The 21,471-nt window shown below is 43.3% G+C and overlaps 1 protein-coding gene across 3 annotated transcripts; it reads right to left on the bottom strand.

Annotated features, from left to right (window-relative positions):
- Positions 1-596: 596 nt before the first annotated feature.
- On the bottom strand, positions 597-19,774 carry HDHD5 (haloacid dehalogenase like hydrolase domain containing 5). Of its 3 annotated transcripts, XM_061638614.1 has the most exons (10): positions 19,553-19,774; positions 17,680-17,889; positions 16,436-16,548; positions 14,644-14,737; positions 13,028-13,061; positions 10,682-10,856; positions 7,552-7,740; positions 7,185-7,251; positions 4,428-4,493; positions 597-1,850 (listed from the first exon to the last, which is right to left on the bottom strand). In XM_061638614.1, exons 1-9 carry the CDS (start codon positions 19,706-19,708, stop codon positions 4,446-4,448), a joined length of 1,086 nt encoding a protein of 361 aa, XP_061494598.1. In that variant the 5' UTR covers positions 19,709-19,774; the 3' UTR covers positions 597-1,850; positions 4,428-4,445. The 3 variants fall into 3 exon arrangements, with proteins under 3 accessions (XP_061494598.1, XP_061494596.1, XP_061494597.1); XM_061638612.1 differs by lacking the exons at positions 597-1,850; positions 4,428-4,493 and having other exon boundaries at positions 4,656-7,251; XM_061638613.1 differs by lacking the exons at positions 597-1,850; positions 4,428-4,493 and having other exon boundaries at positions 4,656-7,251; positions 17,680-17,886.
- Between the last annotated feature and the right edge of the window lie 1,697 nt (positions 19,775-21,471).

The following is a 21,471-nucleotide window of genomic DNA, read 5'->3' as shown; positions in this document are numbered from 1 at the left end:
TGGGGAGAGTAGCAGGCCCTTTACTGCTGCTCTTTTTCTTGTTTGAATAAAGAACGTTTTATTTTTTAATCCCACCCAATTATAGTAAAAAGCTCAGAGCAGCTCACAAAGATTCAAAGGCTAGTGTGGAAAGAATAAAATTTCAGTATAAAATACAACATAAGATAACATCACCAGAAGCGATAGCTGCTAAAAAGGGGGGGGGGCATTAAATGTTAGTAAAAACCCAGTTACACCCTGGCAAACGTACCTCAGATGATAATTCAGTGCGGTTATAGGATGTCATTTCCCTATGTATTACATTTATAATGCTGGTCTCACATCCAGCATCACAAGCACGGGCAATCTCCAGTTAAAAGGAACCACCACTTATTTGTGTGGGACATAAACCCAACCTTCTCTTTGTTGGCTCTAATGGCTGGTAGACCAGTTAGAGTTTTAGTAAATTAGCAGAGTTTAGCTTAGTTTAGCTTGCTAGCGCTCTGTGCAGCAGGAATGTGATTTTACCTGAGAGAAAGCTTTTACCTTGCTCTGAATCACTGAGACTTGGTTTCAAAATAAGAAAATGCTCCTTTATTAATAAAAATGCATACTGGATAGGAAAGATGCTGCTTCTATCTAGCTAAGTAAATTGGATGCAGTGACCGTGCTTGGACTATTGCCCGCGTGCTAGAGCAGAGCACATGGATCCTTCTCCTCCAGTGGTCAGCAGCAAAGAGGTGAACAGGAAGGTGAGTCAGTGAGAACAGGTCCCAGAGATGTATTAGTTTACACAGAAGGAAGACAGAAAAAATGAGTACAGGTCAGTAGCAGTCTAGCCAGCTAGGAGGACTTTCCATCTCTCTCCCCATGCAAAAAGAACCAAATGGGAATTGTTCTTGTCACACTTCTAACACTCTTGACATGCTCATTTTCCATATCAAGTTTTAAATATGGGGCAAGGGTGCATTAAAAGCTGTGGGTTGTGTCCAATACTAGTCCTGGTCATTGTAGACCCAACAATGGGCATGTCTAATTTAAAGTCATTAATTTCAACAGGTCTTCTCTGCGTACATCTTAGTTGGATACAACCCTGTGTCTCCGTATCTACAGCCTGAAGTTGCGCCACGTGATTCAGCTGACTTAGCTTGGCTGTTTGTATACTGGTATGACAGTCTTAGAACAATACAACAGGTTAACCGTTAAGGCGCCCAAGTGGAATAACCACAAAGGTTTATTTAAGAGGGAACAATGTGCTGTAGCCAAGCATCAGAAAAGCAGGAAAGGGCTGTACAGAAAAAAACAAACGTCACATAAATGAACCTGGGACCTTCTGCATGCAGAACATTAGTTCTACCACTGAAAACAGTATTGGCAGCCAATGTCACTGGGGCCAGAATGATATTTAAACTAGGGATCTCTCAGCTCACTATGCTGCATCGGCGCCAATATAAATAACGTATACACCAACATGTTATATAGATATAAGAGCACATTACTTACCCCTCTAAAGATAACCACAAATGGATCCCCAGGAGAGTACGGAGTTTTACATATTAACATCAACTGTAGCTATAAGATCTCTCCGAAAAAAAGAAGAAAAAAACCTCGGAAGGTAATATCCAGAGACCCAAAAGTTGGGAAAGGCCGATTCTAGTGAATGGATTCAAATGTCCTGATCCTTCCTCAGTCATAGACAACTTAGGTGGCCTTTACTAACCAATTGGTTTCAGCAGTAGTCGTGTATGATTTTCACACACAACTAGTATGTGTATGCAGCAAGATCTAAGTAGACTGGATGATGATCATAGCAGAATGTGTAGGAGCTTGCTTGCACACAGTGCTCTTACTTGCTGGATCACGGTGCTTATCTGTAAAACGGGAACATACAGTAGCCGTTGTAGTGTAGTGGTTAGATTGTTGGACTAGGACCTTTGTTCAGTTCCCCTCTCAGCCTGAAGGTGACTGGGTGACCTTGGACCAGCTACTGCCTCTCAGCCTAACCTACATCACAGGATTGTTGTGGGGTTAAAATGGAGAGGGAGGAGAACCATGTCCAACATGCTTCAGCTCCTTGGAGAAAAGGTAGGCTTTAAAAAAAATAATTACCTTAAAATAATGATTAAGATCAGTAAGACACCAGGAGGACCAAAAAAAGTGGTGATTCTCATTGAAAGGTTTACAGATGGGTGATTATATTATTTACAGTACTTGATTTCTGAAGTGAGAGCCACTGGAGCTCAGATCTAGTAGGAACTCATGCTGAATGATAAGACTTTCTTCCTAATTGCTTATTTACTTTGTGTTTAAATCCCACCCTTCTTCCATCTTAGAACCCAAGATGGAATACATCTAGGGTTGTATCCAGCTTCTACTCAGTAGACCCACTGAAATTAATGAATCTAATTTAATCATGTCTTTCAATTTCAGTGGGTTTACTCTGAGTAAAACTACCATTGAATACAACCTATAGGCTCCAGGTAGTCTCCCATTCAGGCACTGACCAGACCTGCTCAGTATCAGTAAAGTGGTGGCCCTGTGTGCCTAGTGACTGGTTCTAGCCACTCGATGGGAAGACAAAAAATGATCTGTGCATGCTCAGAGAAGCTACATTCACCATGATTACTACTCCACATACTTCAGGCCTGAGCCCTGGCAATGAAAAACAAAAACAAAACAGGTTATAGACCTAAGCCCATCACACATGCTTGGCCAATGACACCTGAATCAGATTACAGTAGATCAGTAGGCTTCTCTTATCATTAAACTATTTAGTAAAGCACACTGGAATTATTTAACTAAAACCTGTCAGTCTCTCAAAGACAAATCTGGTGCATGGTGGTGGCAGCAGAAAATAAAATTCAAAATGAAGTCAAGATTATGTTTTTTAAAAGGGATTTAAAATAAACGGAACTGTACATATCTCAATGTTACTTGAAGAAGCGGGGCAAAGCACTACTTTACTCCCTGAATCAATTAGAAGAGTCTCCCCTTAGAGCCCAGAATTCAGGACGGGAAAAAAAGGTCTGGAGAGTTTGAGGGTGGAGGAATGATTAAAATAAAGCACAGGAGTGAAGAGTCTTAATTATGTCTTGCAGGGCTGTCAGGAGTCGACAGCTGCAGATGGGGAAAGACAAAAGGAGGATAAGTCAATTTTATGCTGGGGGGGCGTTAAAGTGCAAATTGCTCTTTGAGAGGGGGAGGACAGATGACTTATACTTGAAATGGTAAGCAGCTTAGCAAGCCCAAATTAACATGCGAGGAGGCTGAAAATGAAGGATAACATTAATTCAGCTGCTTCTTTCTTGCCCTAGCACCGATGCTTCTCTCTCATCTTCTATTTGCCCATCTCCAACTTCTTCCTATTTTGCATCCTACGGCTCATTTGGTGCACCTGCATCTCATTTCAAAAGCCTCGCATCTGTTCTGGCTTCTCTTCACTGCCCCCCTTTCTTTACCATGTGAACACAGGAAGATGCATGAGCATCCACAGGAATTATGTACACCTAACTAGCACCAGAGAATAGGCCTGCTATTTCTGGTAGATCTGGTGACTGCATGGCAGTATGGCCAGGGTGTGAGGTCTGCTGAGCTGGGTGGACCTGTCCTCTGACAAACTCAGATATTAGGTCTACTTCTCTGTTGTTTTTCCCATAAGTAAATCTGCTATTTGGGCATCTTTCTGCCTACAGATGGAACCTTCCGTTCTTGCTCTGGTTCCTTTCACCTCCTCCAGCCTGTAATTAATTGCACTGCTATGGTTATGCTCTGCCTCCATAGTCGGAGGCGGTATGCTTCCAAATACCAATTGCTGGAAACTGCAGGAGGGGAGAGTGCTCTTGCACTCAGGTCCTTTTCCTGGGCTTCTCATAGGCAATTGGTTGGCCACTTTGAGAACAGGATGCTGGACCAGATGGACCACTGGCCTGACCCAGCAGGCTCTTCTTATGTTCTTACAATTCACACACATCCCCAACTGCATTTCTCAAAACAATACATAAAAATATCAACACTGGATAAGAATGTTTGTCATACACTACTCTAGCTTCCCCCGTCCCCCTGCAAAATGAGTATTAACTACCACCCTACTTTGTAGGATGCAGAGCTCACATTCTGTTAGCCACAGCTCCTTGGAATATGGGAAGCTACATTATACCAAGTCAGACCACTGGACCATCTTGGTCAGTAGTCTATACTAACTGGCAGGAGCTCTCCAGAGTTTCAGACAGAGTCTCTCCCAGTCCTACCTGGAGATGCCAGAGATTGAACCTTGGACCTTTTGCATACAAAGCAGATGCTCTATGACTGAATCCTTTCCCTTGACAACTCAAGTTCTGATACATTATGTAACACATAGAAAATCTAAGGCGGTATATAGTGGGGAATGCTAGACTTGGACCGGGGGTCAAATTCAAATACCTACTCAAGACATAAGGTTACTAGCTTACCTTGAGCCAGTTACCATCTCACAGTGATGTTGCAGGGATAAAACGTGGAGGCCCATGGGGTGCTGACTGGAGGAATAACAGGATAAAAATTAAATAAAACTATGGCGTTTGTGTAAAGCTGGAGCATTTCAAAAGAAAAAAAATACATGCCTTTTCCTGAAGCCTGCCACAGAATAAACTATAAACTATTAAACGCTGGTACGCTGCATCTTCTAGATTAGTTTACACTTGTTTGCTATATAATCTTTTATTCTGATATTTTTATATTCACTACAAGGCATGTCTTAATTATCTTTCTTAGCATTTGCATTTTGTTAGACAGTCCAATTGTTAAAAATATTAATGATTTTTTTAAAAAAAACAAAACAGGTAATTCACTGAGAAGAAAGTATAGTCAAAAGAACCAAGTGGATGGCTTTCACTACACTTGGCAAGAAAGGATTTGAGGTTGGTCTTTTTTTCTTAAAAAATGTAGCCATCCATTTAGTAAACTTAGGCGATCTTCAAAAAGCAGCAAAGGTTCAATCAGAGGCTGTAGGGATTGGAGCATAAACCTACCCCTACAACACAGATTCATCACTAAAGATTATTTAAAATATACACAAACAAATGATATCAGTGTAAGAAAATAAGGATATTGCTCATGTTACAAAGTACAGTAGTGAGCTGCCCTACAGAAAAAGGGAACTTACAGCATGTCCAGATTCATACATAAAAGAGGGATAGGAACATCTTGCTATCACCCAATAATATTATAGTACATCTTCAATTGCAGTGGTGCAAAAATCTAACATTGCCTCTTCTACATTGGCCTTGGAGACCTGGGAAGGCATCCAGGAAACATCTTATACAAAGAGTGGCCTGGAAATTTTACATTCAAGAGAAACAGAGACATACATTGCACAGCTTCTAAACTACAGGGTTCTAAAAATGATGGGGAATTTGTGGCCCTCTGGATGCTTTTGAGCTCCCATTAGCCCCAGCCAGCATGGCCAGGGATGAGAGAAGTTGTAAACTGACAGCGTCTGGAGGGCCACAGGTTCCTCAGCCCTGCTGTACCCAGAGAAGCATGCATCTGCACAAGCATCTCCTGTTGAAGCACATGCATCTATGGCACCACATACAGACAAGGCCACACACATGTCTAAGACCCAGGCTAATGATTTCTAAGGAGAACATAGACTCCACAAAAAGGTAGGTCTAAGTGTAATGGACAGTTGGGTGGGGGCATTTACCCCTTCATGAAGACACTACCTGAAATTATTTCAGGGAAAAGATCAGTTTGGAGAGGATTGATACTGCCATTTGATTGGGGGGGGGGGAGAGAGACAAAGCAGAATACTGACACCACACAAGCTTGCCCTTAACATTTTGTGGAGGCTAAATCTGTTTCTTTTATGACTTGGTAAAACTTTTTTCTTCTCTTCCACAGTTTTCTTTAGAGGAGCCACTGTCAAAAATGATAAATTTTTGCTAATGACAAGACAGCTGGTCTTTGGCACCCCCACCCACCCCAAAACGCTGGATACCAGAGTTAATCCTATTTCAGGTCATGGACCACCGCTTGCAGCTGGAATTCTGGATTCCAAAGCTGTGCAGCATCCAAAGGAACAGCAAAGGGGCAGTGCTGCCTGTGGCAAGTAGAGATTAGTATTTCGGGAACAGGATGAAGCAGCTGTGAAATAGCCAGGAGAGTGGGATTTAGTTATTATTGCACCTAGCAATTACCCTGCTTCTATTTTGTAAGCAGCACTCTTGCCCTGGCAAGAGGTTCTGTACCTCCAGGTATACCACATGCCATGAATCAACTCAAGACACAGATTTAGCGTTTCATACTTTTCAAGCACTTTTAGGCACATCTGGAACAGAGGCAAGTGTAGCCAAAAAGTGTAGCAACCCTTATGATGGTGGGTCACAGTTATTTAGTTAGGATGGAAAAACAAGACATCTCACACTGGCTTTTGGCAGAGGAGCCAATTTCACCCACAAATTGGGATGATGGGATAGTTCATTGTATTGTAGATAGGGAAGAACATGAAAACCCCACAGACATGTAACTGGTAGGACAAGCCAGTGACTCTTTCAGCCTGTCCCTCCACAGCAGCATATTGCAACCTGGTGCCCTCCAGATGTTTTGGACTACAACTTCCATCAGCCCCAGCCAACATAGCCAATGATCAGCAATGACAGAAGTTGTATCCAAATCATCTGGAGGGCACCTGGTTGGGGAAGGCTACTCTATGGCCAAGTCTACTGTAGCAAAAATGTGGAATTTCAAGCTGGCAACTATGCTGTAGCACCCATGTTGACAAAGATGCGGATTGTGGGGTTTTTTTGTGCAATCCCTAAAACGAAAACAGAGTGGAGCATTTTCCTTTACTTCAGCATGGGTTAAACAAGACAGTGTTCTGATCTGCCTCTACCCCTCTGTCCCCAGGTGAGATGCTGATGATAATGGACTTATCATTCCTGTTTCCAGTTCTCCTTCTGAAATACAAGCTCCACAGCATCATTCACATCATGCACAACGTGAGAAGCCTCCACCAAAGTCGGGTCGAAATGAAAGTCCCGGTGCCCATGGAATGTAGTCTCCAGCATGTTCTCATTGCAGTCAGTAGGCATATCTCCATGGGGATTGTAAACCCCAGTGCAGACCAGTATAGACTGGCAGCTCTCTGCAGAGCTGATGGACACACTGCGATCTCTCTGCATCTCAACACGTTCCTTGTTCTCTGCTGCCATTGCAGTGACACTTACTTCAGCCTGAGCCTGGAGGTAACGGTTGTAGAGGTTTGCACCATAAATGTCAGCCATTGGGTTGTCTCTGTAAGTAGAGCCAATACAAAGGAGGGGGGAACAGTGGGAGAGGGGGTCAAGATTAAGTAGTTACATTTGGGCGGTACTTAAATTCTAGCAATTGCCAATTATTACACCTATTTCCCTCCCATCTATGTGCCAGCCATGCACACTACTGCTTGCAAGCAAAGTGATCACATTCCAGCTTTCCCTTAGCAGGGAAAACAGTTCAGTAAGGCATGTAACCTTATATCCTGCTCAGTACTGGTGAGGCAGCTGCTCTGGCCAGGGCCTTCTCTCACCAGCTCAAGGAAGAAGGGTTGCTTACCCAATAGCATACAGTTGGCGAAGAGGGGCTGTCCAGCCCCAACTCTCCATCTGCTGCTTGATCACATGTTCGGCATAGCGGTAGGTGACAGTGCTGGGCTTGCCTATCAAGGCCTCATACTTCAGCTCCTTGCCAGTCATTTTCTTGTAGATGTTCTCTAAGCACACAAGAAAAGTGCCATGGCCAAATCTGACCACAAAGGAAAAAAATGGGAGGGGGGAGAGAAAAGAAGAGCAAAACATCAGCATGCATGCTCATTTGAACACGTGGCGACACTCGGAAAAGAGAGAGGACAAAGTGGAGAAGCTTGCTTTTTCTTAAAACATATCCTATAGTGCAACAATACAGATATGGTTGCCTCTGAAGATTTCTGTGATTGCTTTTGCACCACCCCTTGTGACTGACCTGCTCTGCTACTATGGAAGAAACAGATATCTCCCTCCACTCATGCACTATTGCACATTTTGTCACTACTTTCCTGTTTCCAGAATCAATGTGCATTGTTACCTTGTCCCAGAGTCTTAAAAGTTCATTCATACTGATAATGGGGTTTCAAAAGAGGCTGTGTACATTTTTTAAAAAACAGCATGCCCTAACCTGTAGTAATTTGACCGTTTTGAAGTGTCCGACTCCATGCTAAAGATTTTCTTCCCAGTTCCTTTCTACTCAAAGAACTGCAGAAATAATCAGTTTTCTTAATTCTGCACATAGACTTATTTATATACAGTATTCTTATATGAAAACACAACAAAATGTAAGTATTGTTTTTAAAACCTCATGAATCCTGCAAATATTTAATCTTTCACGATATATAAAAACAGTCCAAAACAAAGTCTGAAAACCATGGAGGAAAATTAAGGGAAATGAACAGTTCCTTAAAAAACAACTCTAGCAATAAGGGTGCAATCCAACTGCTATTTACGCTGGGCTGAGGGAGCTGGGTGTGGTGGGCCCCCGCTGAGCTAGCTGGGTCCCAGCTCAGCCAGGCTATGACAGCACAAGCCCCTCATCCCAGCTCAGCTGCGGCAGAGCCGGGACCCAGCCACCTCAGCTGGAGGTCCACTGGGGAAGCCCAGCCTGTAATAGAGGAAGCAGGCAGGAGGCCTGAAAGAGTGGCATTCGGGGTGCATGCTGGAGGAGGGGCTGAGGGGGGGAGGACTTGCGCGATATCCAGGTCCCATTTGGTACCCTCCCACAGCCCTCCTTTTTGGCAGCAGGTACATCGGGAAAAGGGGTGGTGGAAGGAAACATTTTCTTTCCCTGGCACAGCCAGCATCCTCTCCTGTGAGAGGCCTCCGAGCGGCAGCTGGATGTAGCAGTCCCTTCTGCCAGCTCCTCCTCTGCCGGCTTTGCTCCTGCCACCTTAGAGTTGGATTGCTCTGTTAGTCTATAGCTCAGGAAAGCCTCCCCCGCTACTGTCATTTGCCATGGATTATATACAGACAATCCCTTTGCCAGGGCCAGCGCCAAAGGGTGGTCAGGTGGGGCCCTGGCTGAGGGCCCTGCAGACCACAGGGCCCCCTGAAGGGCCTCTCATTAGGGTGAGGGAGTAGCGCTCCCTTTCCGTGGCAGGGACCCTGCCGCGGATCGCAGGGAGGAAGCGGCCCACCCACTTGCCAGCCCACCCGCACCCACTTGCTCGCCCTCTCCATGCCCACTCACCCACCGGCTGCTCGCTCATTGGCCTTCCCCCCCGACTGCTCACTCGCCCGGTAGGTAGGTAGGTGTGTGTGTGCGGGTGCCAGGGCCCATGGCAGGCTGGTACCCAAGGGCCCCGGCATGCCTGGGGCCAGCCCTGCCCTTTGTCACATGGAAAATGTCAGGAAGCTTTGATGAGGCCCCTTCAACCTCTCGTGCATTAGGGATGCATGGCAGGGAACAGAAATCACACACAGTTTTCCTTAATACAGATAACCAAACAGAAATATGGTACAGGAATGTACAACTTGGTAAAATGGTCATCTGTACCGGACCTTTAATACAAGCAGGAGTATGCTACTATGATCCACTTATGGACACGAGACACACCAGAGGAAGTTCAATGCTTTCAGGCGCTGTTTGTGAGCACAAGAGTGGCTGCTGTTGGATGAAGAGGCACAAAGAAGGCTCTTGCAAATTAATCACAGGAGTGAATGACTGAGCAGCCTTCCCCAGCCTGGTGCCAATTCCCTTGTTTGTATTATAAGACCAGTACAAATGACCAGTTTACAAATGACCATGATGTAGCATATTTTTGTTGGTTATCTGCATTAATTAAAAAATTAATTAATGGTATGATTTCTGTCCCCTGCCATACACCTCCCATGAGCCTCAGCATATTAGTTGCCCTACTCCAAAACATCTAGAGGATGCCAGGTTTGCGAAGGCTGAGACTGAATGCCACCAAGACTAGTAATAACAATTTAAAAATGTGATGTATCTAGAAGATTATTACTTATGTCATTTATGAATTGCTTCCCATGTGGCATCCCAAAGGAATCTACAATATAATTAAATAAAAAGTTGTAGCAGATTAATTACAGATTGAATTCTATAGGCAAGAGCTCAAATTCTGAAGCTTGCCGGGGAAACATCCATAAGAGTTTAATATATAACCTGGGAAAATAAAAGGACTCCTGGGAAGCCAGTCACATAAGCCATTTCATGACATTTTTGTCATGTGTATAAGAATGTCCATACCAGTCTTCATCATCTATATAATGCAACTTCATAGATATATGTTTTACATCAACCTAGCTCAGGTGTGGGGAACTGTTTGCTGGGTCTGATGGGAATTCTAGTTCAGCAACATCTGGAGGGCCAAAGGTTCCCCACACCTTTGTGAAGGGCCAAGACACAGTGGTAGAGCGTCTGCCTTGCATCCAAAAGTGCAATCCCCTGCATCTCCAGGTAAGGCTGGGAGAGACTCCTGCCTGAAACCCTGGAGAGCCGCTGCCAGTCAGTGTAGACAATACTGAGCTAAGTGGACCATTAGTATAAGGCAGCTTCCTATGTTCCTATGATCTAGATCATCCAGGCAACTGAGAACGGAGTATATTCTTCAGGGAGGTTTCCTGCAAATGGGGTGGGAGTGGGATGAAGAGGCAATAAAGAATTTCAGCAAGACATCCCAATAGGACATTGACATCACCTTGGCATCTTGGCTTCTGCCATCCACAAGAGATCCATATTGCAGGCCAGGATAGGTAGATGTGGGTATGGCACAGAAGCCAGCTCTACCCCTAGATTCCCATTGCTTAAGAGTACATCAGTTACCAGTTGCAGACAGGTCTCCCACCGGACTGGTTCCCCAAACAGAATCACCCCTAAAGATTGACAAAAGGCAGGAAATTTTAAAAACAATGTGTGTGTCTATATCATATTACACAATAAACCCAGGTAACACAATGTGATGTTCTTAGAAGACAAACACATGTACGCTACACTTGTACCAACAAGTGTATGATTGTTTGATCATTTTATTTATTTATTTGGACAATTTATATACTATTTATATTTAAACAAAACTTTAAGTGGTTTACAACATAGGTCAAACCCTCTTAAATAAACAGCAAATACCAAAAACATATTAATGAGGCTGTAAAGTCACAATTTGTCTGGAGTTTCATTATTACTAGTGCTGTTTCATGAGTTCTATTCTGGAACCCCGATCAAGGCTATGAATAAGCTCCCATATAAATTATGGGGCAAACAGAACTGGGCTTCCCTTTAGTTGCTCAGTATTTTTAGAGATGCCTATGTGACCGAAGAGTTTAGGCTCAGCATTCTGAGAAACTATATTTAACAAAATTTGTATACTGCTTAGTTGTAAATAAAATCTTGAAGTGGTTTCACAAAGAATATGAAATATACATTAAAATGGTCAATAAAAATCTAGGTTAAAAACAAGCTTTAAAAACTCAAAATCAAAACTGCAAGTCTTTCTCCACCCCACCTCCAATTATACTGGCACTGGGAAAAACAGCAGGGAGTAGAAAAAGAGGAAGGCCAAACAAGAGATGGATTGATTCCATACAGGAAGCCACAGACCTGAACTTACAAGATCTGAACAGGGTGGTTTATAATAGATGATATTGGAAGTTGCTGATTCATAGGGTCGCCATAAGTCGTAATCGACTTGAAGGCACATAACAACAACAACATTGGACCTGTCCTGTACTCTCTGGCATTTTTATCAAGCGCTTTGGGGAGAGATTGTTTTGGAGAACAGTATAACCCTTTGCTGTACTTGCATAAAGGTTTTGGTATGGTCATTATCGACAAGTGCATTCTGCCTCAAGAAAATGGAAATAAAACTGGGGTAAGTGACATTAGCCTTGTTCAAGTATCAGGGCCAAGCCACAGTTTGGGCATTAGGGTCATGCACTGAGTTCACATTCTCCCTCTTCCTCTCCCCATGGAATTTGCTCCCACAAGATATAACAATGGCCACCAACTTGGGTGGTTTTAAAAAATTAGACAAATTCATGCAGGATACGATCATTAATGGTTACTATCAACGATGGCTATGTTTTACCTCAACTGTTGGGAGTCAGTATGCCTCTCAATACCAGTTTCTGGAAATCACAGGTTGGGAGGTCCTGCTTGCAGGTTTCCCATATGTGTCTGGCAGGCTACTGTGAGAAGAGATGGGACTTTGGTCTAATCCAGAAAAGTTCTTATTAATGACCTCTCCTTCAATTTGTACCATGCACAGCAAAATTCTTTTCAGAACTTGCTTCCCTGAGTTGTCCTAGACATGGTAACTAGAATTTGGCTCCAAACCAGAATTGGAAACCCAATTTAAGCACTGTTATACAATATCAGTTTGGAAGCAAACTATAGTTTATTTAGTAACCACAATTTTCCCAATTCAAACACAATGACAAATTAAGGTTATTATGAAGCAGGAAGAGAGGGAGGAAACCAGAGTGTAATATCCTCAGACATAACCCTGGTTGTCCAAACCATGATTTGGACATGATATCTAAACATGGCAACTGGCGTTTTACACACAGTTGTAACTTGTAGGGATGTGCAAATAAAGGCAGAACTAGACAAGAAGAAAACATGAGGTTCTCAGCCCCATAATGCTGAGGTGGCAGCACTCTCAGCAGAAAGCTGGTGGGTGTGAGGAGATTGTTAACTATTCGCCATTCCTGCAAAGGCACCCACTCGAGTAGTTTTTAACTGATTTGCCCCCAGCTAGACACTAGAAGTGGAAATGAGCCTGGCTGAGGATAAAAGCAATCTGGGAGGGTCATTTGCATGGGGTGGGGGCAGGAAAAGCTGGCAGACGTGGAGAGATCAAGCATCTCTCCATCCTGCTAATCCTCCCTTGGTGTCCTCTGCCTCCACACGGCTTGAGAACATGCACATTCCAAAAGAACATTCAGTTCAGCCGAAAGACAAAGCATACTCTTCAGAAGGGTCAATCTACACCCAGATGTCTTGATAATGAAACACTCTTCAGAAGAAAAACATGAATTTCACTTACCTTCTATGGTAGGGAAGTCAGTGGGTGGAGGAGGCTGTCAAAAGAGGCAAAGAGAAATTAGTCATTTTGCAGTGTTGGAACGGGCCATGCTTTTTCAAGAGCATAATGATGCTTAGTATCTAAATGCAACAACAGAAGGGTTTTTTTAAAAAGGAAAAGGACAAAAGAATCGAGTGTGTGGCCAGCTGTTTATTTTATTTATTTATTTATTAAATTTATATACCGCCCGACTAGTGATAGCTCTCTGGGCGGTGAACATCAAAAATACAATAAAATTACACAATCTAATAGAACAAGTATATAAAAACTGTACAAAATCAGATTACAACAATTTAAAATTAAATTACATTACATTAAAATGCCTCAGAGAAGAGAAAGGTCTTAACTTGGCGCCGAAAAGATGGTAGTGTCGGCGCCAAGCGCACCTCCTTGGGGAGACTATTCCATAATTCAGGGGCCACCACTGAGAAGGCCCTAGATCTTGTCAGCACCCTCCGGGCCTCCCTATGAGTCGGGACCCGGAGGAGGGCCTTCGTAGTAGACCATAGTGTATGGGCGGGTTCATATCGGGAGAGGCGTTCCGACAGATATCGTGGTCCCGCGCCGTATAAGGCTTTATAGGTTAATACCAACACTTTGAATCTGGCCTGGAAGCATATTGGAAGCCAGTGCAAGCGAGCCAAGACAGGTGTTATATGCTCAGACCGCTTAGTTCTTGTTAGCAGTCTGGCTGCCGCATTTTGCACTAGCTGTAGCTTCCGAACCGTCTTCAAAGGTAGCCCTACGTAAAGCGCGTTGCAGTAGTCCAGACGCGAGGTTACCAGATGTACCACTGATGTGAGGTCTTCCTTACTCAGATAGGGACGTAGCTGGGCTACCAACCGAAGTTGGTAGAATGCATTCCGAGCCACCGAGGCTACATGAGCCTCAAGTGAAAGGGAAGACACTCAGAGCCTTTGAAATAGTTATCCCCAACAGTTTTATTCTGCTCATTTGTGACCTTGCAGAGTTTGACATTCTGGGTCAAATAACTTTGTTTTTTAACCTGTGGAGAGCCCAGGGCAACTCTGTGCAGGAAGAAAATCTGACAGAGAAGAGTTCTAACCTTTTTCATGAGAGCTCTTGGTGGGGATACTGTGGAAAATATTTGCTGTGCTGCATGACTAGAGAACCTCAGGCCTGGGGCAAATGCAGCCCCTGCAGACCTCTCTGTCTGGCTCTTGGGATTTTCCCCAGGGCACTTCCTCCATCCAGCTATACCCCTCATCAGCCTTGCTTAAGTGTCTTAAATGTGCTCTTGAACACATGCTCACCTGGATAGAGGACAGACTCTTGCTTGCCTAGATAAAGGACTGAAAGGCATGTATGAAAAAATGAGCCTACTGTACAAAGATGTTTCCATTAATGGTTTCACCTACTTTTGCCTCTAGCCCTGCCTGCCACTGTCATGTGGCCCCAGGAAAGTTTCCCAGAAAGGAATGCAGGCCTCGGGCTTAACTACAAGAGTAACCATGGAAGGGCTGAAAGTAGATAGCAAAACACTTCTTTAACTGAAGGACACACCACATAAATGCTTCCAGTCAATCACACTTTGCAATACTCAGGTTAATACTTGCCAGCTCTTTTGGCCTCCGACTTTGATCAACCATATCCAGCATGGGAAATGCCTTCCTTATGTCTTCAATGGTAACAATGTGCTGGAATCCTAGGCTATTTCAGATGGTCAAGGAAGAAACATCATTAACTCTACAGAGTAGAGGTAAATGTTCAGAAGTATCCCAAGAATTTATTAACAGGAACCCACAAAAACCCTATTGCGGGGCAGCAATCATATATTTCTAAATCTACCACTTCCCTGTCCTGGACAAGGAAGATCAAAGGCAAAGCAAAGCATGGTGCTAATTATTATTTTTATGCCATTTATACCCCACCTTTCTTCAAAGGAATTTAAGGGGGTCACGTGTTTCTTTCCTGCCCATTTTATCTTCAAAACAACCTTGTTAGGTAGGTTAGGCTGAGGGAACAATCAGCCGAAAGCTATCCAACGAGCTTCATGAAAGGATTTGAACCTGGATCTGCCCAGTCCTAATCCAGTTCTCTTAACTACCACACCATGTTGACTCTCAATTATATCAGTGCTAAAAAAAATCTGCAATCATGAATCCGTATTTCTTGCTGCTACTAGAAACCCTCCCCAGCCCACCCCCAAGCCTAATTCAACAATGTGTGAAGGCGCAACAGAATTTCCACAATCCAATATTCTATTGTCTTTTTTTCCTTGCTGAGTTGTTTATTATTATTATTATTATTATTATATTTATATCCTGCCCTTCCTCCCAGCAGGAGCCCACTTGTAAGTTTTGACTGACAGATCTGTACCATTGTCGGAGACTTTTCTAATAACCAGGGTGCCATGGGCTACATGCATACTAAATTCCAACTTGTTAGCCAGCAAGGGAAGTAACCTTACTCTTTTAAGATATACTTCATGCTTGAGATATTTTGAGGGGAAAATATACCGAAAAGGTTGAAGATGGGGGGAAACTGTTGCTGCTGGCCAGCTTCCAAGAGTGTTTGTCTCCTGCCCTCTCTACAGGTACATAATCCTCTTGGCTTCATAGAATCATAGAATAGTAGCAGAGAAGGAAGAGGCCTCTAAGGCCATCAAAGTGTGAACTAAAGGGCTTTTGTCCTTTAGGTTATAGCCTTCAAGCAGAAATGAAATATCCCTCACTTTTAGGCTTTTTTCATAAACCAGGTGTCTTGGGCTGGACATGTCCCAATTTTCAGTCATGTCACATACATGTATCCTATCAATTTCAATACCCCCCATTAGTAAGCAAGGGCTAGGAATCTTCTTTATTCTCTAATACACTAACCAACCAGTACCTCTTCAAGGATCAGTGACCTGAGGTGTGAATTCTCCCCTCATCCATTTTATTGGGGGGGGGCATGACTGCACCAGAACCATTCAGTCTCCCTCCAGAAGCTGGGCTGCATCTTTATCACAGAAACGTTGTCTTTTTCATGAGAGACACGTTTATAATTCTACCCTTCCTCTAAGTTCCAATATTCACAGCAGTATCCCACTTTATCCTGACAAATGATACATTATTTTGTCATTATCAGCTGCATTATTTTGTCAAGTCACTTGGAGACTTTATTGTATAAAGCAACTGATTATAATAATAATAATAGGTTATTATTATTATTATTATTATTATTATTATTATTATTAAGGTTAAGCAAAAAAGAGTGGCTTGCCCAAGATCACCAAGTGAGCCTCATGGGATCTGAACCCAAATCTCCTCGGTCAATCCACTACACAGCACTGACTTTCAATACATTGCTAAGGAAGATAGAGAAAGGACAACTTAAAAAAAATAATCTGAAGGCAGCAAAGGATACTCCCTGGCATTTTTCTCCACAGGACCCTGTCCACACACAAGCACACACTTATCATGGAACTGATGGAAAAGACGCAGTGGGCTGTGGGAGAGGATCACCCATTCAGGAGACACCTGGAAAAAAAGAGAGAGGTCAGCAGGACAGGTGGTCTACCCCTTCCACACACATTATTTCAGGTGCCAGACCCTTTACCCTCTGAGCCACCATAGCCACTAGCATAAGTGACACCACAGGAACATCAACATCTGGGGTTTTTTGGAGGAAGGTACAGGATATAAATGAAGCAACAACAACACCTGTCCTCCTCCTCAGACATAAGATATCTTGAAGGTATGTCAAGAAGGTATCTTAGAAAGTCACCCTGGGTAAGGATAGGTCAATAGAAAATATGTCCACAATAAGAACACAACAGACATGAATGAGCAACGGGTGTGCAAAAACACCATCTTTATACACTGAGGTCACCTCACACACAACATCTTCACATTCCATGAATTTGTGAATTGGCTTTATTAGGAAGCGTTCTAAGTGCTGTCAAGTGATATGAAAGCTGTGTGTGTCCACTTTGAACTGCAGCGCACTGCTTCACACGAGAGTCATCACTTAAGATTGAAGTCATTAAGCAATGAACCCTGAGGGGTGAACAGGCTTCCCATCCCAGGGTTAAAAGTTCTCAGGTTGGGAAAAACCTCTGCCCAAGGACTTACACAGCCAGTCAGAGAATATCATACCTGAACTAGTGTTTATTTAATAGATTTCTATTCAGATCTTCAGGTAAAATCTGATTTGTAACAAATGGGTAGCAACTTACTAGTACTAAATTGCATTTAGTACATTTACTTGTACTAAAAACTGATTTGTGTGGAAAGATTCTAAGCTCCACAGATGAAGAATAAACGTTTTCTTTCTGTGAGGCTCCCACACAAAATAAACAACTTGTTAGAGCAACTGTAGAATTCTAGGTCACATCTGCACAATACATTTAAAGCACTGTTATGTCATTTTAAGTCATGGCTTCTCCCAAAGTATCCTGGGAACTGTAGTTTGTTCAGGGTGCTGAGAGTTGTTAAGAGATCCCTCATCTACAATTCCCAGCACCCTTTCTAAACTACACTTCCGAGGACTCTTGGGGGGAAACCATGATGGTTAAAATGGTATAAGCGTGCTTTAATGTAGAAGTTTAAACTCAAGTGTTTAATTCCACCAGCAGCCAATGGCTTGATATAAATGTGTGTCTTCTGTACCTTAAATCCAAGTGCATCAGACAGTTCTTCAGCCTTGCTGTCCCGAGAGCAGTTTCCAGCATTGGTTACAAATGCAACTGGCACGTGGAACCGGCCTTTTGAATCTGTTAGTTTCTGGAAGGCCTTCTTAGCAGCAGGAATGACTAGCCGGCCCCGTAAAAGCACTCCATCAATATCAAACAGGAATCCAAACGAGGGAGAAGTTGTCTGCTGTGGACAAAGATTCAATTATGCTCTTTAGGAATAACAAGGGTGAGGAGGAATAAATATTAACAGTCCTACCAGGCCTGTCTGCTCCCATGGCAAAAGAAGACTAGAAATGAGTTGGCATTTTCCAATCATTTACTTATGTTATTTCCATCTCAAACATTGTTTAAACTTAACAAGAAAAAGCTAAATATATGTATAAGCAATACAAAACACTCCCAACTTATAACAGGAAATTTTCAAGAATGTGTAATCATTCCTTCCCAAAAAAGTAGGCCTTACTCAGCTTTTTTAAAGTAGAGGAGATAGGTTCATATCATAAGCTCCTGAGAGAAATCGTTCCACAACCACAGGGCAATCATTGAAAAGACCCTGCTCAAGATATGGAGCAGAGCCCTCAAAATATTATCTTAATAGTGGCCTCCCATGGAGACAGGCACTCCAAGTCGGCAAGGTCAACAAATCTGGCACTGATTTTTATAGAATGATCATCTACAAACACCCAGTAGCTTTATTGGCATATTATGAACACATACTTAGAGTAAATTGCACAGCATCTTTGAATGAAAATTAATCCATGCCCGATGTGGCCGGTTTGGAAGCATCACTGGAGTTGTATGTATTATTGACAAGAAAGGTATTAATAAGAACACTATAATCAAACAAAGTTATGAAAAGAACTCATTCTCCAACAGTACAATCCTATGCATTTTTACTCAAGGAAGCCCCACTGAGTTCAATGGGACTAACCACCAGGTCAGAACAGAGCAACAACCAAGATAAATCAATAAATATAGATTCCTTCAGCAAAAAGTCAGAGGCTAATGAACATCCATATACATTTTTAAAGTATTTAATAATTGCCTCAATGTGCATGATGCAGGCACCAACCAGATGCGCCTAGTAAGAGCATTCCATAATCTGGATGCTGCCACTAAAAAAACCCTGTCCTCATAATTATTAAAAGGTTAAGAAATTTTAGTAACATACTCTGAGATAAACTGGTGAACAGTGAAATTCATTAAGCACTGGCAAGATCTCATGTTTTCTATGAGTTATCAATATTTGGATCTCACAGAATCATACATCATTTGTAGCACTTACATTTCAGAATAGTAGATGAATAGATCATTGTGGAAGGTTTATTACTTCCAGTGCATACCAGTGCATTCACATACTCAGTTCAGGTTCTCTTTACCTTAGATGGGTTACTAGTACATTGCACTGGGGCAAAGTCATGTGTGTTTGTGGTCTGAAAAGTTTCTATGAAGAGTATATGAGAGTGGCTTGTAACTTTTTATTAAACTGGAAAACCTGTTGATAAATAATAATAAAACAAATCCAGGATGACTATTTACTTTTCTTCATTCCCTGCACAAACCAGTACACCATAGGCTAAACATTAACACACACCCCCACACACTTTCTGCCTTCCACGTCTGCCGAGGCCCCCGCTACCACAGCAAAGAAAACCTGGACAATGGCGGCAGCCTGGGCAACAGACAACATGCGCGGGTAGGAGGATTTCAGCAGGCCAAGGAGAAAACTGCACGGATAAGCGCCTGCCAGCTGCCAGGCTTGACCTCCTCCCGACGGTCGCCGAGGAAAGCGAAAAGGAAACCAAAGCGCACAAGCGCCCAGGAAGGAGATCAGGGGCTCCTCTCACCTGATGCGACCCACAGGCTCGCCCCACAAGGTGACCGTGGCGGCTACTGCTGCTGCTTCGGCAGAGGCGGCTGGAAGCCCCCTTTTGCACCGCGCCTGCTGGCAGCCACCTCCTCAGCGCTGCTCTGCTCACATGGAACAGGCAGCTCAGAGCCATCCGACTGCTGCCGCCACCTCTCGCCCGGGCTGCTGCGGCTCTTCCAATCAAGACAATGACTGTGTGCCCGCCCCATTGCTCCCTGTGCCCAGCCAATCCGAGCCCCAAAGCTGCAGATCACATGGACGATGATGTCTCGGGTCGGAAGTGGAAGGAACTACGATACCCAGTTCCGGGGAGGGGGGGAGCGGGGAGAGTGAGGCTGGGTCGGGGTGCCGACAAAGAGTCCTGTGGCAGCTTGAAGACGGGCAGATTGCAGTGCGGTGGCAGTGGATTTCATCAATACGTCCACAATCCTATACACATTTACCTGGGAGTTAATCCTGTGGCACCTTACTCAATATATAAGGGTTCAAGGTAGTAAGCTGCCTTATACCGAGTCAGAGCATCTAGTTCAGTATTGGCTACACTGACTGGCACCCTGCTGTCCAGGGTCTCAGACAGGCCCTACCTAGAGATGCCGAGTATTGAACCTGGGATCTTCTGCATGCAAAACAGAAGTTCTTCCAATGAGCCAGGGCCCCTTCCCGAAAGACACTCCCTTATTTTTTATTGTTCCAAAACTAAAAATATAAAATTACAAGGGACCTTCGTTGGTCCGTTCACAGACATAGGAAATGGGTCCATGGAGAACATGGGGATCAGAAGAGCAAATAGACATCATACCTTTACAGGGACCAAATAAAAATCACAGCTTTTGAGGAACCTTTCTGAGGGTCGATGTTAAAACGAAGAGGTTACCATTTGTTTTCTGCCTGCTTCTTGGGTTTCTAGATAGTGTCTTTTAGTCTTTATTGTTTCATGATGATGGGTTTTTTTGTTGTTGTTTTAGTTATATATTTGACTGGTGCTGTTATGCCTATCCGCTGACCTCGTATTCGTTTGGATAAATGGCGGCTTAGACATTTTTTAAATGAAATACATAAGAGAGACGAGGAAGAGGGAGGGTGTACAACACCAACATATTTTCCACCCTTTTTCCCCTCCTTAACGGTTCTGTGAAACAAGAGCTTACTGTATTGTGATTTTTAATTGGCAGAAAGTATGACGATGACCCAGTTCCCCATGATACATTACACAAAGAGAGCCAGATTAGCAGGTTGCCATGAAAGCAACAAAGAATCTCGTATGGTACTTTAAAGGTTTAGGGTGGACTCCTATTAGCGCTTGCCTGGGAGTCAACTCTGTTGACGTCAATGGGTCTTACTTTTGAGTAGACATGGATAGGATGGCATTGTTATTGTGGCAGAAGCTTTAGTGGTCCAGAGCCCACTTCATCCAAAGTCCATGAAAACTACTATAAGATGCCACTAGTTCCCAGTAAGACGCCTTGAATGTTCTTCCCCCTCCCCAAAGCATTATGGTACTTGTAGTTCCAGTTTCATTCCCCATATTTGATTTTGATTTAATATTTTGATTTGATTTAATATTAGTATGCCACTTTTCCAACAACCAAGTTGTGATCCACTCAAAGTGGATCAGAAGAATAATAAAGCATTAACAAATAAAAACAGCACTTCCTAAATGGAAATGAATAGCCAATAAATATTTGTGTCTGGTCTATTCCAGAACTACATCTCCCAGAATGCAAAAGTGCCAGCTTGGAGCAGTGCAGACTGTAAACAGTAGTCGATCAGAACTTTATTGATACAGGATGAGGTGCAAAATAGGCTGAATTCCAGGTACTTTTTCAGAAGCCAGTGGGAATCCCTGAAAAAAAAAATGATGGTTGCTGTTCCGTGTTGGCAAGGTAACTGGAGAGA

The sequence above is a fragment of the Rhineura floridana genome, chromosome 8 (assembly GCF_030035675.1).
Source record: "Rhineura floridana isolate rRhiFlo1 chromosome 8, rRhiFlo1.hap2, whole genome shotgun sequence".
Lineage (NCBI taxonomy): Eukaryota > Metazoa > Chordata > Lepidosauria > Squamata > Rhineuridae > Rhineura > Rhineura floridana.
This window is presented reverse-complemented; position numbering and strand designations above follow the sequence as displayed.